Below are 19,127 nucleotides of genomic sequence, written 5' to 3'. Positions count from 1 at the left end.
GCCACACTGTATATAAAATTAAAACATAATTACTTGAGACGCATTAATAAATTATTGTCCATAATAGACTAAGCTAATAAAATAATAATTAAAATAGTTGAATTACTTTTGAAATTTCTCTTATTACTTATCTATTCGTAGTAACAATTTAAAAATAGAAAGTTGACAGCGTCATAAATCAAGGTGTGTTTACATTTATCTAGCTAACTTTTTCACTTTAGATTTTGGAAGTTTTCTATTTTTAATATTCAAATATTTACCTAGATAGACATAATACCTAGATACCTAATAGACAAAACGCAATTACATATAATTTTAATAAGTCAATAATAATTCTACAAAAACATTTTATTGTCGTATACACCTTATGTTCTTATCGATCAATTTAATCGTCCTTCTTGAAGATTAGTTTTCCAAATGCATTCGGTGCTATGTGAATCTAAAATATAATAAAGATTTTATTCATATTGTAAGTACCAACAACAGTAATTGGGTTTTGCGTTGATCTCCTCTACGTTTTATAAAAAGAAAACTAAGTAATGGTGATATTCTCTTCACGGGATCAAAACCAAAAAGAGCGGAAGAACTAGTAGCCCAGTCTGGTTAAAAAAAAGATGGAAAAATGTTTCGCAGATATCTGAAGCTTTTAAGACATAGGTGGGGGATACTAGATGATGAATAGATGAAAAGATACTCCTAGTTTTACCTTGCGTTTTTTTTAAGCAATAATTTATGGTCACAATTTGATTTTTTGTCTATAAATTTTTTCGCTTGTATTTTAAATAAACAATATTTAGGTCATTTTTTTTATGTCAAGAATATCTTTATTTTCCCGTTTTTTTTAATTAAAATTGATAAATAATTTACAGAGATATTTGCAAAAAAGCAGTTTTTTTGCACTAATTTATAAATTTTATTAATTTTTTTATTAACAAAATAAAATGGTATTAATACATTTAAACATCAAGGATTAATTTGTTTATCCCTGAGGCTAATTATTTAAACTATTGAGCTTGCCCTATGCATGATGCTAGACACATTCAGCAAATTTCATAGGTTTCTTTAAGACTTGGACTATCTCAGAAGTTAAATGCATATTGAGTTTTCATCGAAATTATTTACAAAATAAACGTTTGATAAAGGATATCTGTTTCAGCTCCGTTTTTTTTTCGGCATCGGAACTTCAAATTGCAACACGTAGGAAAAATTTACATTATCTCGGATTTCCTTTGCAGCTGCAAGCCTCTTTTTTTTTTATTCTGGGGTAGCTCGTCGAAATATTAAGTCAGTCTTTCCATACATTAACATATTAATGGGCGATCTTAATGCCAAGGTGGGTCAAGGTAAGGTAGGAGAACAAGTAGGAAAATATGGGCTTGGAAACAGAAAAGACAGAGGAAATCGATTGATTCAATTTTCCCAAAGTGAAGACTTCGTAATAACAAATACCTTTTTCAAATTACCTCCTCGACGGTTATATACATGGACATCTCCACAACATACCAAAGAAAAAATAGTGAGAAATCAAATAGACTACATTATGATAGCAAGGAGGTATCATAATGCTGTTAAATGTACTAAAACGTACCCAGGAGCTGATATAGGCTCAGATCATAACCCGGTAGTTACTGTGATAGAGGCGAGACCAAAAAAGATTAGAAGACCACACAGAAAGTCACTAGATTTAAATAAACTTAGAAACAAAAATATACGACAAGAAACAGGAGAAGAAATAAATGAAAACCCCCGTTCAGTGCAGCAACAAATTAACGATACAAACAACGTTAACCAAAAATTAAAGTACCTACATAAATACAGCTATACAAACAGCAGGAAAGAAACATCTTACAAAAACAACAACAAAGAATAAGGGGTGGATGACACAAGATATACTAGACTTGATGGAACAAAGAAGAAAGATGAAGAATTACCCAGACAAATACAAAGAAATAAATAAACACATAAAAAAGAGAATAAAAGAAGCCAAAGAGGAGTGGATTAAAGAACAATGTGAAGAAATGGAAACCTATGAGAAAAAGTACGATGCGTTCAATATGCACAAAAAAGTAAAAAAATATCAGGAAGCATAAAGAAATGCCAAATAGGTAAACTTAAAGACAAAGATGGAAATCTTATTGTAGATCTAGAGAATAAAATAAAAAGATGGACAGAATACCTGAATGAATTATTTGAAGAAGATAGAAACAACTTAACTCAGATAATCAATGCAACTGGGCCAGACATATTGAAAGAAGAAGTAGAATACGCAATAAGAAACGCTAAAAATGGAAAAGCAAATGGACCTGATGAAATTCCTACAGAACTGTTGAAGCTTTTGAATGATAAATCCGTAACCATAATATTAAATTTTGCAGCCAGGAGCTAAAACAGTTTCCTCTCCACTTTCCTATGTCGATCTTTCGAAAGTAACTTCGTTTCGAAAGGTTTTAAGTTTCGAAAAATTGGACGAATTTTATAGCTATTAAATTCAATATAAAGTTTAGATTTTCATTCAAAATTTGTGCAAATTTTACTTCTTAATGTTTATAAACAATGGAGATAAGATAACTTCGTTCCTATTGTTCATAGAAGGTTAATTTTTTTTGTTAAATGTGAGTTTTTTTACCAGCTATCTAATGGTTGTACGTACAAGTCTGTAGCTTGAAAAATATAGAAGTTATTACAATTGTTTATAAGTAAAAAACATACCCCTTTTTCAAACGTTTATTTTGTAAATAATTTGGATGAAAACTTAATATTCATTTAACTTCTGAGATAGTATAAGTCTTAAAGAATCTTATGAAATTTGTTAAATGTGTCTAGCATCATTCATAGGGCAAGATCAATGGTTTAAATAATTAGTCCCAGGGATAAACAAATTGAATAACTTTTAAACTATTTGACCAATCGGGGGAAATTTCGCACAAATTTAAAGGACGGTAATTCCTCAATGTTGAAATGTATTAATAACATTTTATTTTGTTAATAAAAAAATTAATTAAATTTATAAATTAGTGCAAAAAAACTGCTTTTTTGCAAATATCTCCGTAAATTATTTATCAATTTTAATTGAAAAAAGGGGAAAATAAAGGTATTCTTGATATAAAAAAATGGTATACATATTGTTTATTTAAATTATAAGGGAAAAAACTTATAGATAAAAAATCAAATTCTGACCATAAATTATTGCTTAAAAAAAACGCAAGGTAAAACTAGGAGTATCTTTTTATCTATTCGTCATCTAGTAACCCCCACCTATGTCTTAAAAGCTTCAGATATCTGCGAAACATTTTGCCGTGAAATCAATGATTTTTGTATAACCAGACTGGGCTATAGGTGAAGGATACAAATTGTGGTATGTAGGAAAAATAAACACTAGTAATGCAGTTGGTATAACTCCTGAAAGAAAAATGTACACGTATTTTTTTTTTTTGTTTAAATGGCATAGGCAAGTGCCATACAGCCAGTCACAACATGAAAATATTCTACCCAGAAAGAAGATTGTGTAGTACAATATAAAAAGATAATATAAATTTCAAACTTGTAGCATTACAAATTTTAAGCATTAAAATTATTATTAAGGATAGGATAGAGATAAAACATGGACACTCGTTTCTCGTCTAGGGACCCATCATTGTTTTTGACGTGACAACGTCTTAAATTAGGTTGTGGCTCGGAGTCATTCATGAAAAAGTGTAACGCCCGCTCACGTCTGTTACAGTGAGTCACCGAACGAGAGAGAGGCCCGCCGGACCGGCGAATGCCTTGCGTCTCTCTCCCACTCAAACATGATCGGTCCGCTGCGCGCGCAGCACTAGAGCATTAGGCGCGTTGAATCGGTGCGTGCTTCCGTGCTTGTGTCTCTGTCTTTCTCGAGCGTTCTTGGCGTTCAAGACACATTACAGCAGAAACACTTTCTTTCATTTCATATTTCTCCTATCATCGTCCTATCCTCAACAAAATCACTCAAATAGGAATTAGTTAAGTTTAAGTTTACATGTACAATGTTTTAGTAAACAAAATATATTTCTATAGTTAAAATTTGTGCAATTCTTATTTTCATTCAATTCCTTGTTCCTATTGTGCAATTTAATAATATTCATATCAATAAATATTCTACCGAGAAAAAGATGTTGTCACGTAAAATCTTCGCCCGTAAAACCGACTTTACAGGCAACCGATTTTTTAAGACAAACTAGATTGGGTCACGGATAAAAGGTAATAACAAATGGGGTAAAACAGAGGTTAGGATTCTAATTACAGTTAAATATTAAGCTTACTTTTGCAAATAAATTCCATCAAACATTCATTTACAACTCTTATATTTAGAAATAGCAGATAGCACATATTGTACGGAGGAAAAATTTTGATGTTGACTAAATTTTTTATTAGAATTTCAGTTTGTTTTGTGTATTTTTTACATTCGAAGAAAATGTGATCTAGATCACCTTCTTTTTGACAGTCATAAATTTGAATTTACGATTTTTAGTTTGGACAGATGACTAGGATAGCCGGCGTGTCCAAATTTCATTCTAATTATGGATGTTATATACCTTCGTGGAACAGAATAATTTTTAAACCAATAATCACTTGGGATTAAAGGCTGTATAGAAGCATATTGCGAGGATGCGTACTATATATATGCCAAGATTGTTTCCATTTACTATTGATATTATTTTAATTATTGTTAATGCGTCTTGTCTACAGATTTGGTGACCAGCTTGCGTTCCGGTATCAATGGCCGTTTTAGCTAATAGGTCATGTTCGTTGTATTTAGGACCTATATGTGCTTTAACCCACAAAAAATGAACAACTCTTCGGTTTTTATAAATGTCTTAAACAAGTCTTTTAACTTGAAAGACATATATATTTGAGTTATTACTAGGAAAATTTAAAGTTTCAATGGCTAACATAACAGACAATGAGTCAGATACTATTGTAACAGATGTATTCTGAGTGTTTTCAAAGTATCTTAATACTTTATATATTGCTACAGCTTCTGCACTAACGATTGAAAAACTAGGATTTGTACACGTAGTAAAAGTAGTAAGAATGAGTAATGGAATAATGTCATTGAAATTTGTACTTGATAAAGAAGTGTTGAATATGTTTAACAATACATGGAGGAAAAAATGAGAGAACATAGGTTAAAATGGTTCGGGTATGTTCAATGTCGAGAGTTTATTCATCCAATACGAAGAATGGCTGATCTGTAAGTTCCTAGGAAGAGTGGAGAGGAAGACTAAGTAACCGGGGGGAGATGTTTAGAAAGGACATGTTGGTAAAGGGAATTGATATTAGTATAACACAAGATACAAACTTATGGGGGAATTTAATTAGAGAAGCTGACCCCGGATGAAGGCAAAGAGAATGGTGATAAATGGGGATATTTTCTGCATTTCTCTCTTTCCTTGAAATACTTGGAATTTTCACTAACAGACATCTGAATACATCTAGATTTTGAATTAATGTATATAATTTTTGAAGGTTGGCGATCCAAATTCAATGTAGCTTTGGAAATTACTACACAAAAAGATTTCTCCTGATGAACGGTCAAAGCATCTCCTGGTTTTTCAACCCTCAAAATGTGGGAATACATGAATAAAACAGAAAATTGTAAGTAATTAATAAACAACAGTAGATGCCACAAGTAGTTTATTCTAGCATAATTATATTATGCCGGTAACAGCACAGAAGACCCGCATCGCAAAAATGGTATAGGTATATTAATAACATCATTACCAGTCTCGGATAGAATGATATTACTCCAAATAAATACTCAACCATTCAAAAACAATATAATTCAAATGTATGCCCCGATTGCAGATGGTAAATGTGACGATAAAGTCGAAAAGATCTATGATCACATCCTAGATATCTTACAGAAGCTTAATAAACATGGAATTTTATATATTATAGGCGACTTCGACGCAAAAATTGGGGAAGGTCAACGGGGTCAAACTGTAGGTCCTTATGGTCTTGGACAACCTAACGATCAAGGACAGAGATTGTAGGAATTTTGTAAATATAATGACATGGTCATTGCAAATACCTGGTATAAACTATCCAAGCGACGACTACATAGTTAGAAAGCTCCATTTGATGATGAAAGCAGCCCTAAGTCTTACAAACCAAATAGATTATATACTTGTGAGTGAGCGTTTCCAAAATGTTGTCAAAAAAGTACAATACTAAATTTCCAGGAGCAGATATTGGATCGGATCACCAACCCCTTGTGGCAGATATGTGGAAGATATTTTGAAATTGATGGAACAACGTCGACTTATAAAATCGAATGAAACAGAATATAGACATCTACAAAGAAGAATTGAAAGGGAGATAAAATTATCCAAAGAAAAATGGATAAGAGAAAGGTGCGAGGAAATTGAGGATGTGATATCTGAGCACGACTTTTTTAATGTGAACGAAAAAGTAAAAGAAATAAACATATTTAAAAAACGAGTTCCCTCTGTACTAGTTGACAATAACAACAAAATTGTTGTAAATGAGAATGAAATAAGATAAACTGTATATATCAGAGTTGTTTGAAGATGACAGAAATAATATTACCGAAACCTATCACAAGTGTACTGACGACCCAGAAATTATGAAATCAGAGGTAAAAAACACGCTAAAATTAGAAAAGCTTATGGTCCAGATGATACACCAAAGAGCATTAAAGCTCTGCATGCCTATGGGTAAGCATAATTAATAGTTTATTCTTATAAAAATTGTTTAAAAATGGTTATGTAACATTGTTCTGAAGCTATTTTCTTGTGGCATTTTAAATTAATTACTATTTAAATGGGAATAAGCCACAAGTAAAGGTTAAAATACGTTTATTGTCGTTTCAATTTCCACTTCGGAAATCGTTCTCAAAATACAAACATTAGTAAATTAAACAAATTTAACAAAATTGGTTTAATTTACTAATGTTTGTATTTTGAGAACGATTTCCGAAGTGGAAATTGAAACGTCAATAAACGTATTTTAACCTTTAATTGTGGCTTATTCCCATTTAAATAGTAATTAATTTGGTTATGTAACATCACAAAATGCTTTGATATAGCTGATAAATGTTTTATTTGAAGCCAGTTTTATCATTAGACAACCCCAGTTTTGTTTAATGCATTACAGGGAATCTTAAACTGATGTCAAGAATCCTTTTGTCAACTAAAAACAATTTTGTTTTGATTATTCAGTGACTTATGTAATATCTAGTTTATTTTGGTTTATAAAAGAAAAGCAAAACATTTGAATGCAATATATACCACTATAGTGATTCAGGCAGACTGGCTTAAGTCCATTTTTGTTACAATACCTAAAATACCCAATGCTAGCAAAGGCTCAAAATATCGATTAATTAGCTTAATCAGACAGACTTTAGAGATTGTTCTAAGAATACTCCACAACAGAATTAGACTCAAATCCGAAGAAGATCTTAAAGATACCCAATTTGGTTTTAGAAATATTATGGGGACTAGACAGGCACTTTTTGCGCTAAATATCCTATTACTAAAATACCGTGATTAAAGAAAAGATGTATTTGCATGCTGTGTTGACTTCAAAAAGGCATTCGATAAAGTACAGCATGTAAATATAATTCAAATCCTAAAAAATGTAGGAATAGATGACAAAGATATTCGTGTCATTAAAAATCTGTACTGGAATCAAACTGCTATCGTAAAAATTGGAGACAATTACACTAACATTTCCATGCAACGAGGAGTCAGACAAGCTTGGACCAGCTGTTAAAAAGGCACTTGAGAGACAGCCATATAGAATCAAAATCAACGGGGAACTACTATATGTAATTAGATACTCAGATGATACAGTAATTCTCTCAGAAAATATCGAACAAAACCAAATTTTTAGTCTTTAGTAGTAACCTACATCGAAATGCGGAGCTTCAATTAAATGGAGTCTAAGTTGAAAAATTTCACAAAATTACATATTTGGGAATTGTCATAATGGACCGACTAGATCCAGACATAAAAATAAATCCAAAGAATAGCAATTACTAGAACTACTTTTATAAAAATGAAGACATTTCTTTGCAAAAATCATCTCAGTTTAGAACTAAGACAAAGAATGGTTAAGTCCTTTATTTGGTCTGCACTTTTGTATGAAGCAGAAGTGTGGACATTAAATATATCAAGTATAAACAGAATTAAAGCATTGAAAATGTGGATTCATCGACGGATGCTGAAGATACCTTGGACAAGAAAAACTAATGAGGAAGTACTAAGTAGGGTCAACAAAGTTAGAGAATTTCTAAAGACTATTAAACATCGAAAATTGTCTTATCTGGAACATATAGTGAAGAAAAATTGATATAGGATTACAACTGATCTTTAAAGGCAAAATAGAAGGCCGTAGATGTGTAGGAAGAAAACAGGTTCCTTGGTTAAAAAACATTCGTGAATGGACTCAGATATCAAATGCAGGACCATTATTCCAAGTGGCAAAAGATCGAGAAGCCTTCGCATTGGTGATCACCAACGTCGGATAACTCTGATATGGCACGTGAAGAAGAAGAAGATGCCACAAGAATTGTGCTATGCATTTTATTTAAATTTTGCATTTTCACCTGATCCTTATCCTTTCTTGATTTTTATTTTCTTGTCTAGGTCTTACCTAAGATCAAGAAATATTGATGCTGGTGCGTAAACCAAAAGAAAATCCGAGTGTAAAATAGACTGCAACTGATCATTGGCTATGATAAGCTCACGACCTGACCTGGAGCAGCACAAATACAAAGAAAGAGATGAGGTATTACTACAGTTTGTTATGAAATATGAGTTAGAAGTACTTAATGTAAGAAACACACTAACTTACTATTGAACGAAAGGATATAATTGAGCAGTGGTCATAGCTAACGTAGCTAGAAGTGTTAAAAAAGGCATATGTCAGATGAGATGTCTTGTCCACACATCAACTCAAAGAACATTACCGCAATCCTAGTAAAATGGAATAAGAAGCTTACTAAGTAGACCTGGAATATTGTGTAGGAAGGATTAAAACGAAGATAAGACATACATTCGATCTAGAGATGGCTGCAGAACAATTTCTTGTAGGAGATAGCGAAAAACAGAAAAGTATCACAAAAGGGAAAAAAAGCTACCAGAAAAGGACAAAAATGAACAGATGGTTCTAAAGAAAACTGACATGTGGCAAAATAAGTAGTATATAAGAAAAGAATTAAATGGATAATAAATTATTTGAGTTATATAAATCACTGCAATATTTGGGTCATGTGTTGAGAGGCGAAAGATATGAATTACTTCAAGTTATACTGGAAGGAAAAGTACAGGGCAAAATATCAGTAGGAAGACGCCAGAACTCGTGGCTGAAAGACCTGAGGAGATGGTTCGACCGCTCATCCGCAGAGATCTTTGGGGCAGCAGTTTCCAAAACTACAATTGCCATTTGGATCGCCAACCTTCGAAAGGTGACGGCGCAATGAGAAGAAGAAGATATAAATCACTGGGATTGGGCGGGAATTATAAAATACATCTACAAAAGGAAAATTATTTTCTGTACAAAAAGTTATGTATGACTTGAGTACATACCAAAAACATGGAGGGTAGCTTTTATATCAAAACCAAGCAAAACCAGACAGAAAAAGCTAATCCTATCTCTTCTTTTGTGAAATATGTCTTGATGGGTTGATATAGTTCATTCGTTTACCAAATTCCCATCAGTAAACATGAGCACGTGTTGATATTCGCCGTCTCATTTGTCAAGAGACTATTAAATATAATCTATTACCTTAAGCGAGACAGATTCTCATGTTACAGATCCCAACTTGCCATCATTTTAAATTCTAATTGTATCGTGTTTTTAATTTTTAAGTTAATATATTGTGTTATATTTATGTCATAGTTATTGTTAAGTTATTTACTGGTCGTGTTATTTTTTAGAGTTTAGTTTAATTGTGATATAATGATTAAATTTCAAGAAATTCTTATACTAACAGTTTCAAAAGTAAATATTTAAAAAAATCATATGATACATAGGTCGTACATCAGTACGACCCTGTTTGGCTTACACGTGGTTCTATTGACGATTGGAAATTTGTTAAATGAATGCGGTTTAGCTTAACTCCTACTTACTAGCTACTTACATATCTAAAATCATGAAATATGGACCAATAAGGAGGAAGAAATAAAACTATAAGGAGGAATTTGGAGAGACTGGATCCTATAATTGTGAATGGTACAAATCTAAATCTAGTACGTAAAGTAAAGTAGCTTTAAAATCAGCAGAGAGAACAAATAACTAAGAGAGCGCTGACTACGTTATTGGTAGCTAGACTCACACATAGAAAAATGTGGAACTTAAAAGCAGACAAGGTCGTTAAACCAAAAAGTACATTTATCAGTGGCATGGTGATCAAAAGTGCAGCAAAAATAACGAATTTTAACATGTTTTATTCCTTTTAACTCTTTGTATTCATCTTATTCATATTATGTTTGTAACAAAACTAGAGCTGCATAATTATTCTAATCCACATAATCCATTATCGTAATAATAAAATTGTTAATTATAATAAAAAAATAAAATTTACGATTTCTCCTCCGGTCGGTTTAAAGTTGTATATTATTGTGCGCTGATCACTTCTCCTTACAATTAGGACATTTTCGAAAAAAATAGCGTAGTTCTGAAAAATAAAAAAATATCATTTCAAAATATCTTATAGAGAATAATACAGAACATTTTATAGAACTGTAGTAAGTTTGTTTAATCTTATAAAATCCGTTAACTACTAAAATATTTTAATCAATAAAGACGTGACTGTACTAAATCCATTTTCTATGGGCAGGCGATCATAGACTGGCCACAGCATAGAGCTGCATCAATAGCCGAAACGAAATATTAAAAAATAAAAATTGAAACGAAATATTTTGCCTACCACATAGGGTATTATTATGGGGGGTTGAAAATTGGGGACAGAAGTTACTGGGGCGGAGATAGGGCAAGCAAAACAAACGATACTTATGCGAACGGCACTCAGGGTTTATTTGAAGTAGCTGGGTCGTGGATAATTGAATGGCAAGTTAGATTGGGGCAACTACAAAAATGTAATGCAACTACTGAATCTCCTGGAACAAATGGACAGACAAAACAACAGGAATGACCTCAAGTAATTTAAAATGGACGCCGCTTCGAGGTGCCAAATTATAACGATTACAACAACTAGTTATAACTATTGAAATAATTATTAGAAATACAAAATTTGTCCTTTTAATTGAAATTCAAAAAAGGGGTTATAAACTTGTTTTCTAAATAAATAAAAAAATGGTTTAGAGAAATAAATCAAACATTTATTGTTGTGTAACCACAAACAGTTACAAAAATACAGATGGCACAAAAAATACTATATAAGTAATTACAGAGATTTATACCAAAATAATAAAGAAGAAAAACTTACATAATATGTCCTATCTCTTTACAAAATCCGTTTCTACAAAACTTACAAATGTTACTGGGCTATAAACTACGGCAAATAAAAAATTATCTTTTTAAATAATGAAAGCAATTAATATTATTAAGAAAATGTTTGTCTTTACTTTGAAATTTAATCACAGAAAAAGTTACTTGATTTCACCAAAATGCACTTTTACTTGTAAACCGGACCTCACTGGACCTTAGAATTTCTGGGAGAACTGGACTGCATTTATGGTCTGGAGTGACGACCACAAACAAAGGTTGAAATGGCACTATGGCTTGGCTTCTTACAAACAGGAATAGGTACAACTGAATACAATGGCAACATTTCAAAACTCACTTTAACTGTACTTATTAATTGAACTGCTACTCATTTTCCCATAAAAAAAGGCGAAGGACGAAGATATTACAAATTCAATGAAAAATTTGGACAAAAGGCTGCAAGCAGTTGTCAACGCTGATAACGCCTCAACGAGAATGAGCAATTATCTTTCCGGCTAAAACTTCTTAGCGTTCTAAATGGATTTTTATTTGAAATGCATATATCGAGCGGTTTTATGATCAAATAATACTGAGGAAATATAAACAACTCTAAAATGGTTTATTTTACTCGGCGACGCTAAGAGGAATTAAAAAAATTATTTCGTCTTTTAATATGTACGAGGGGATTTCAATATATTTCAATATATATTTTAAAGAATTTGCAAATGCTACACAATAACCAAACAGAGGGAAACTATCACAAAAAAAACAAGTACCTATTCATTAAAGACTAATTCTAGATATCTCAAGAAACAATAAACTTGTTTATAAAAAAAATCAAAGAAGCTGCTTTCATCCTATGTACTTAATGAAGAAAAATGTGTAGAAAAATCATCAGCAGAATGTAGCAGGCTCTGATTGCCAATACTAAAAGAAGAAGCCAACAACAAGAATATACCAATATAAGCAGATTATTAGAAAGTCAGGGACGAGAAAACTGTAGCTATACAGAGTAGAAAAAAATAAGCAAGGCTATAGAGCAACTCAACATCTAATTATTATATTTAACACACAGGAAGGATAGCAAACTTAGAGAATTATACATAAAATATCTACTCAGAGGATATACCAGAAATTAAAATAGCCTTAAAATAATTAAATCTAATAAATAGCGAGGAGAGGATAAAATTACCATATATATGTCGAAAATCAGCGACAGAAAAATAAAACAAGCACTGTAGTAATTATTTTCTTCTTGTATCTAGTCTTTAAAGACTATTTTTTCTTCAATATCAGCCTCCTAAATTGTTTATATTATGGCACCCTCTTTTTCTTGGTTTGCCAATACTTCTTCGTCCATTTGGTGACTTATTCCGTGCTATTCGTACTATCCTATCCTCTGCCATTCTACTGTGTTCATTTTACTCCTGTTTCCGGTTTTTCACTCATTCATTTATGTCTTCTATATTGCATGCTCTTCTTATGTTTTCACTTATCTCCCTATCCAACAGACTTTTCCCTGATATTCGTCGAAATATTTTCATATCTGTTGTTTTTAGTAGTCATCTCGTTTTAGATATGTAAGGTCTTGTCTCCGCCGTGTATGTTAATATAGGTCTAATTGCTGCTTTATAGATTCTTGTTTTTATGTCTTGTCTTAGGTGTTTGTTCTTCCAGCTTGTGTCATTAAGAGATCCCACCGCTTTACTTGATTTTAAGCTTTGTTGTCGTACTTCCACTTCAACATCTCCGTAACTAGTTAGATCTATTCCCAGATATCTAAACCTTGCTTCCTGCTTTATTATTTTCCCATCAATTTTAATTTTACAACGTAGTGTGTAGGGAAGGGGGGGCAAAACGGGGTAGTGTGGCAAAACGGGGTACCCCTCTTATTTTCCAAACCACTAGTGCAATTGAGCTACATCTCCAGGAATTTCGTGTTCACGTGGTACATCACCTGATGCCGCCGTTTGGCTGTACAGCGCGCCAAAGTCGATGAATTCGTTGAATAGTGAGGATTGATGGTGGTATTGCAATATTTACATATTTCGTTTACAAAAGTAAGTAGACTGGAACTATATTCACTCAATAGCTATTTATTTCATGTCATTGTCTAAGGTGTGAACTTATAATTTTGTTAGTATTATTACGTTTCAAGTGTTATTAAATTTATTATTGCACTATAATCACAAATATGCAGCTGGGGCAAAACGGGGTTACCCCATTTTGCCCCATGAATTGATATGTTTGGTGTTTGATTATTCTAATTACATTTTATTTTTCTTCAGATAATAATGGTAAGAAATTATAAAAGAAAAACAGATCGACAACAAAGTTGGAGTGAACAACAGATGCACGAGGCAGTGCAACTAGTTATAGATGGTTTCATGGGATATAAGAAAGCGGCTGAGCAATTTAATATACCCCAAACAACATTAGAGTGCTACGTTAAAAAAAAGCGAAACAATTACGAATACAAAATTCAGAAAACGATTGGACGTTATAAATGTATCTTTTCAATAGAACAAGAAGCAGAACTAGCAGTTTATTTGACCACCGTGGAAGCTCAACTATTTGGTCTGACCATGAATGAATTAAGAGAACTTGCTTTTGATTTAGCAGAACGCAATAATATTGTTCATCCGTTTAAAAATTCAAAAGCAGGTTTAGACTGGGTAAAAGGATTCTTGAATAGGCATCCTAATCTTAGCTTACGAAAGCCAGAAGCTACCTCGTCAGCTAGAGCAATGGGGTTTAATAAAGTCGCAGTAAAACAATTTTTCGACCTTCTTTCAAATATTTTGGATACCCATCAGTTAACAGGGGATAGAATATATAACTGCGACGAAACGGGCTTAACAGTAAATCCTAAAGGTCATTCTAAAGTAATTTCCAAGAAAGGACGTCGTCAGGTTGGAATTTTAACTTCAGCTGAACGAGGTCAAATTGTTACCGCTGAAATTTGTTTCTCCGCTAGCGGGACATATGTTCCCCCAATGTTAATTTTTCCCAGAAAACGCATGCAGCAAGAATTCCAGACTGGACTTTGCTGAGGTTCAGGAGACTGGGTGGATGACCAAGGAACTGTTTGTTGTTTGGTTTCAAAGATTTATTTCTTTTACCGGAGCCAAAAAAGAGAAACCAATTCTGCTTGTTTTAGATGGACACTCCACCCATACCAAGAGCTTGGAATTAATTGATCTTGCACGAGATAATGGGGTAATTTTGTTGTGTTTTCCGCCCCATTGTTCTCACCGACTTCAACCACTAGACGTGGCATTTATGAAACCGTTAAGTAAGTACTACGAGGATGAAGTACGTAAATGGTTGAGATGTAATCCTGGAAAAGTCGTTACCTTGTTTCAGATAGCTTCGTTATTTGGGGCCGCTTTTATACAGGCTGCAGCGATGAGCACAGCTAGAAATGGTTTTCAAAAAACTGGAATCTGGCCATGTGACATGAATGTTTTTAAAGATGAAGATTTCTTACCTTCTGCAACGACAAACATTGAACTTTTTTTCAATGATACAAGGGAGATGCAAGTCCAGAGTACTACAGCTTTCAAAGATTCTGCCCAGTCACCTCCAGGCCAGCAACATCTAACTTCCATCCATCTAACTTCGTCCCAACCATCCATGATTGTACAAAATATTTTCAGCCCATCGACTTTGGCACAATCTTCCATTTACTCAACTTCTCAACCAGATCTGAATTGTAGTAGTTTTAAAGGTGCTAGTCCCCAAATCATTTTGCCAATTCCCAAAGTATCACACACAAGTAAAAGGACTACCAGAAAACGTGGAAAAACTGTGATTTTGACATCATCGCCATATAAGGACGAGTTGCGGAATGCTGAAAATCAAAGGCAAGGAAAAGCAGACCAAACCGTAAAAAGAAATCTGCTTAAAAATAAAAAAGGCACTGTTAAACCAGCCAAACAACAAAAAACATTATCTACTATTCAGAAAAAAATGCCAATTCCTACTCCTGCTTCATCTGAAAGTGAAGAAGAGGCTACAGAAGATGAGTGTCTATACTGCCATGACTTCTCTGAAGAAGGGTGGATTCGTTGCCGATCATGCTCCAAATCGGCACATAATTCGTGTGCAGGAGTTGATGAAGATGACGATGATGCTACACACTTATGCGCTCTATGCGAAAATAATTAAAGATACATATGTATTTTATTGTTCAATACTTATGAATACAAAAATAAAGATATTTTTTACCTTCTGACTTTAGCTTTTAGGAGGTACCCTGTTCTGCCCCATAGGTGGGGCAAAATGGGGCAAATGACACATACGTCAAAATATTAGTATACATCAGAAACGTCAAAACTACTATGTCACGCAATATTATTTTTTACTTATTATTTCATAGAGATTACGCTTACAGCTTGAAACCAATAATTTTTAATACCGTGTATGAAATATGTAAGTTCAAATCTTACGTACCCCATTTTGCCCACCTTTCCCCTATTTAGATGTTGTCTAAAATGCAACCCTTCAAATACATGTAATCGAAAATATAAACCCAACCCTGTAAAACTATAAAGGGGAGTGAGACAAAGAGATACTATCTCGTCCAAACTATTCACCCTTCTCCTCGAATTCATTAAGTGGACGAGAGTGGCGCAGGACATAGAAAAATGGAAGCAATTCGGAGATACCTATATTTTGGAGTAGATGAATAAAGGTTGACGAAAAGTAAAAACACCTTTAAATATTTGTAATCACAAAAAAAAACTTACCTTAACTTTACTTCCCATTATACTCATTTCCTCAACTTCCCCCCCTATAATTACTTCGCTGAAAAGAGACTTCTCGCCGTAAAATTCGTTAATTTTGACTTTATCGCCATCTTGATGAAACTCAATTGTATATTTCAGATACTGACCATTGAATCCTTGAAAATAGTTATTGGTTACAATACATAAATGTATTCCATATTTAATATATTTACCTAGGACAAATTTTGAAAGAAGAAGAAAAAACAAACAGATCTATCGTTAAAGACTTAACAAAAATAAATCGATTTTAGACTTGTGGCGATGATAAACTGATCCGAGCCAAGTGGGCATTAACCGTCAATTTGATACGAAAAGGAAAATAAAGAGCAATCAGAGGTTAGACATGAGTAACTTTAAAAAAAATATATCAACTAGAAACAAAAAAATACTAAGAAAGTCTCTTTTAAAATGAGAAAAAAAAATCAAGATAAATAAGCCGAAAAAATTGAGAAATCGATAGAATAAAATCAGAATATGAAAGGTGTACAGCCACAGCTAAGAAAAATATAAATTAACTCTGTAAACGACAAATGTGAAATATAAATGAATGACATAAAAGCAATTTAAAGCAGATTCGAGGAACCCAACCTAAAATTTAATTGAGAGGAACCATTTTGATCAGGTAAAGATAAACACTAATAAATATAATTAATATATAAGAAATAAGTTGACTGCAGTTTGAATACCAAATTTTTATTATTAATGTTTCTTTCATGTAATATTTTTATTTAATATATAAAAAAAGAAACAGTCTACGCTATGATTGTTTTGAAAAATATTATTGAATTGGAAGTCCCCAGAGAGAAGAAATCAAGAAAGACCAAAAATCACTTATGGAACTAACATACGAAAAACAATGAGCATGAGAAAGTTAAAATTAGGCGAAATTTAGATGACTAAAGCAAAGTTACATAGACTGTTTATAAAACTGTATAAACATTATAAACAAATAAGTTAAATTATTTTACTTACCAACTGCTTTGATATAATTTTGAAAGTTATCTTCATCAATAACAGTGTATTTTCCGGAAAGGACCATTTCCGATATGTATATATAACAAACGTTAGCTGACAAAGTTAAAAAGAACTTTCTAAAAATAAAAATGCAATGAGACCTATATATACAATCTAAATAATAAAATTTTCTGGGTAATAAAATTTTTATCAATAACATTCTTTATTTAATGTACTTGAAGACATCTGTTCAATTAAATAAATATTTTTTATGTTTTAATATGGTTATTGGTACTTTTTTAAATTGATAAAATATCACAACCCTTGAAGAAACTATTTTTAGATCAAAGTTAATTAAAAAGTGATAAAAGAGAAGCAGAACTAAAAACATTGGAATACTCTGTATCTTAAGACAGTGAAGAATATCCTCAAATGCTCGAACTACAGAGGAATTCTTGAATAGCTATCCTAACTTTAGTTGCAGCTGATCGAAATAGTCTGGTTGTAGACGTTTTGAACCACTTCCTTAGGTTTTGAAGCCAAGATATTCGTCTTTTGCCTCTCTTTCCAAATATCTTGTCCTGAAGGATAAGTTGCAATAAGCCATATCTGTGTTCATTTCTCGTAGCATATCCAAGATATTTTAATTTGCGCTCTTTGATTGTGTTAGTGATCTCGCATTCCTTGCGCATTCTACGTAGAACCTTAATATGAGTTACACGATCCACCAATGAAATTGGTAAGATCCGCCTGTAACACCACATCTCGAAGGCCTCGAGCTTTTCTAAAGAAGCTTCAGAGAGCGTCCATGCCTCTACTCCGTATAATAATGTTGAAAATACATAGCATCTGATGATAGAGATTTTGGTACTAAGTGGTAAATCGTGACTTCTGAAAAGAAACTTCGTCTTTACGAACGCTGATCTTGCGTTCCCTATGCGTTGTTTTATTTCAGTAGAGTGGTCCCATTGACTGTTTATGTTAGTACCAAGATATGTGTAGCTATCAACCCTGTCAATTGGCTGTTGGTTTACTAAAATATGTGTATTTAATATTTCGCGCTTACTAACTACTATGTACTTTGTTTTGTTCGTATTAAGATCCAGCCCTTATTCTCGACTTATACTTATCTGATATGCGCGACATTATTGCTTGTCAACCATCTTGGCTGTCTGCAAAAACTACTGCGTCGTCAGCATATCTAATGTTGTTTGGACGCATTCCGTTAACTAAGACGCCTTCCTGTAGTTGTCCCAGTGCTTGCTCGAAGATACGCTCCGAGTACATGTTAAATAGCACTGAAGACAGAATACATCCTTGTCTCACTCCTCTATCTATGGAGATTGTCTTTGTCAAACGGTCATCCACTTTAATGTTGGCATAATTCGCAAGTCTATCATCCAAGCCTGCTTCCTTCAAGAAGGATATGAGCTTGTCATGTTTTACTCTATCAAATACCTTCTTGTAGTCGATAAAACAAATATATACAATCCGACAAGCGAGAGCTGGCGGGTGAGCTGCACGAAAATAGAAAAGGAATTATTTTGAAAGAGACAAGAGAGGTACTTAATCGCGGGTGTCACAAATGCGTAGTTGCCGTATCAAAAGTTTTTCCGTAAGCCACTTGTGATAGTTTTCATAATTCATATCGTCGTGGTAGTCTCCAGTTTTAGATTGGGATTCCCATCTCAGATACGAATCCTTGACGAATCCTTCCTCAGTTCCAGCAGCAACAATGATTAATCTCTGTCCTTTTGATACTGGCTTCGTCAAACCGTCGGAACTGTTATCACTCCAATTATATTCTTTTAAATAATCTGAGTGCAAGTATATGTCTCATCCCTAAAAACAATTTTTCGCTTTTCGCTGCGAAATTGTTTAATTTTTCTAAGATAATCTAGTCTTAATTTCCGTATTTCATGTTTTTCTATTAAAATATGTCGATTATTT

General features: G+C 32.9%; 1 protein-coding gene across 1 annotated transcript; it reads right to left on the bottom strand.

The window, feature by feature from the left end:
• Positions 1-297: 297 nt before the first annotated feature.
• Positions 298-17,326, bottom strand: LOC140435475 (fatty acid-binding protein, liver-like). Its single transcript, XM_072524208.1, has 4 exons — positions 17,196-17,326; positions 16,185-16,339; positions 10,571-10,663; positions 298-439 (listed from the first exon to the last, which is right to left on the bottom strand). The coding sequence occupies exons 1-4, from the start codon at positions 17,260-17,262 to the stop codon at positions 386-388; spliced, it is 369 nt and encodes a 122-aa protein (XP_072380309.1). The 5' UTR covers positions 17,263-17,326; the 3' UTR covers positions 298-385.
• Positions 17,327-19,127: the final 1,801 nt, after the last annotated feature.

The sequence above is a fragment of the Diabrotica undecimpunctata genome, chromosome 3 (genome assembly GCF_040954645.1).
Source record: "Diabrotica undecimpunctata isolate CICGRU chromosome 3, icDiaUnde3, whole genome shotgun sequence".
Classification (NCBI taxonomy): Eukaryota; Metazoa; Arthropoda; class Insecta; order Coleoptera; family Chrysomelidae; genus Diabrotica; species Diabrotica undecimpunctata.
Note: the sequence above shows the minus strand (reverse complement) of the source record. Positions and strands in the feature narration are given on the sequence as shown.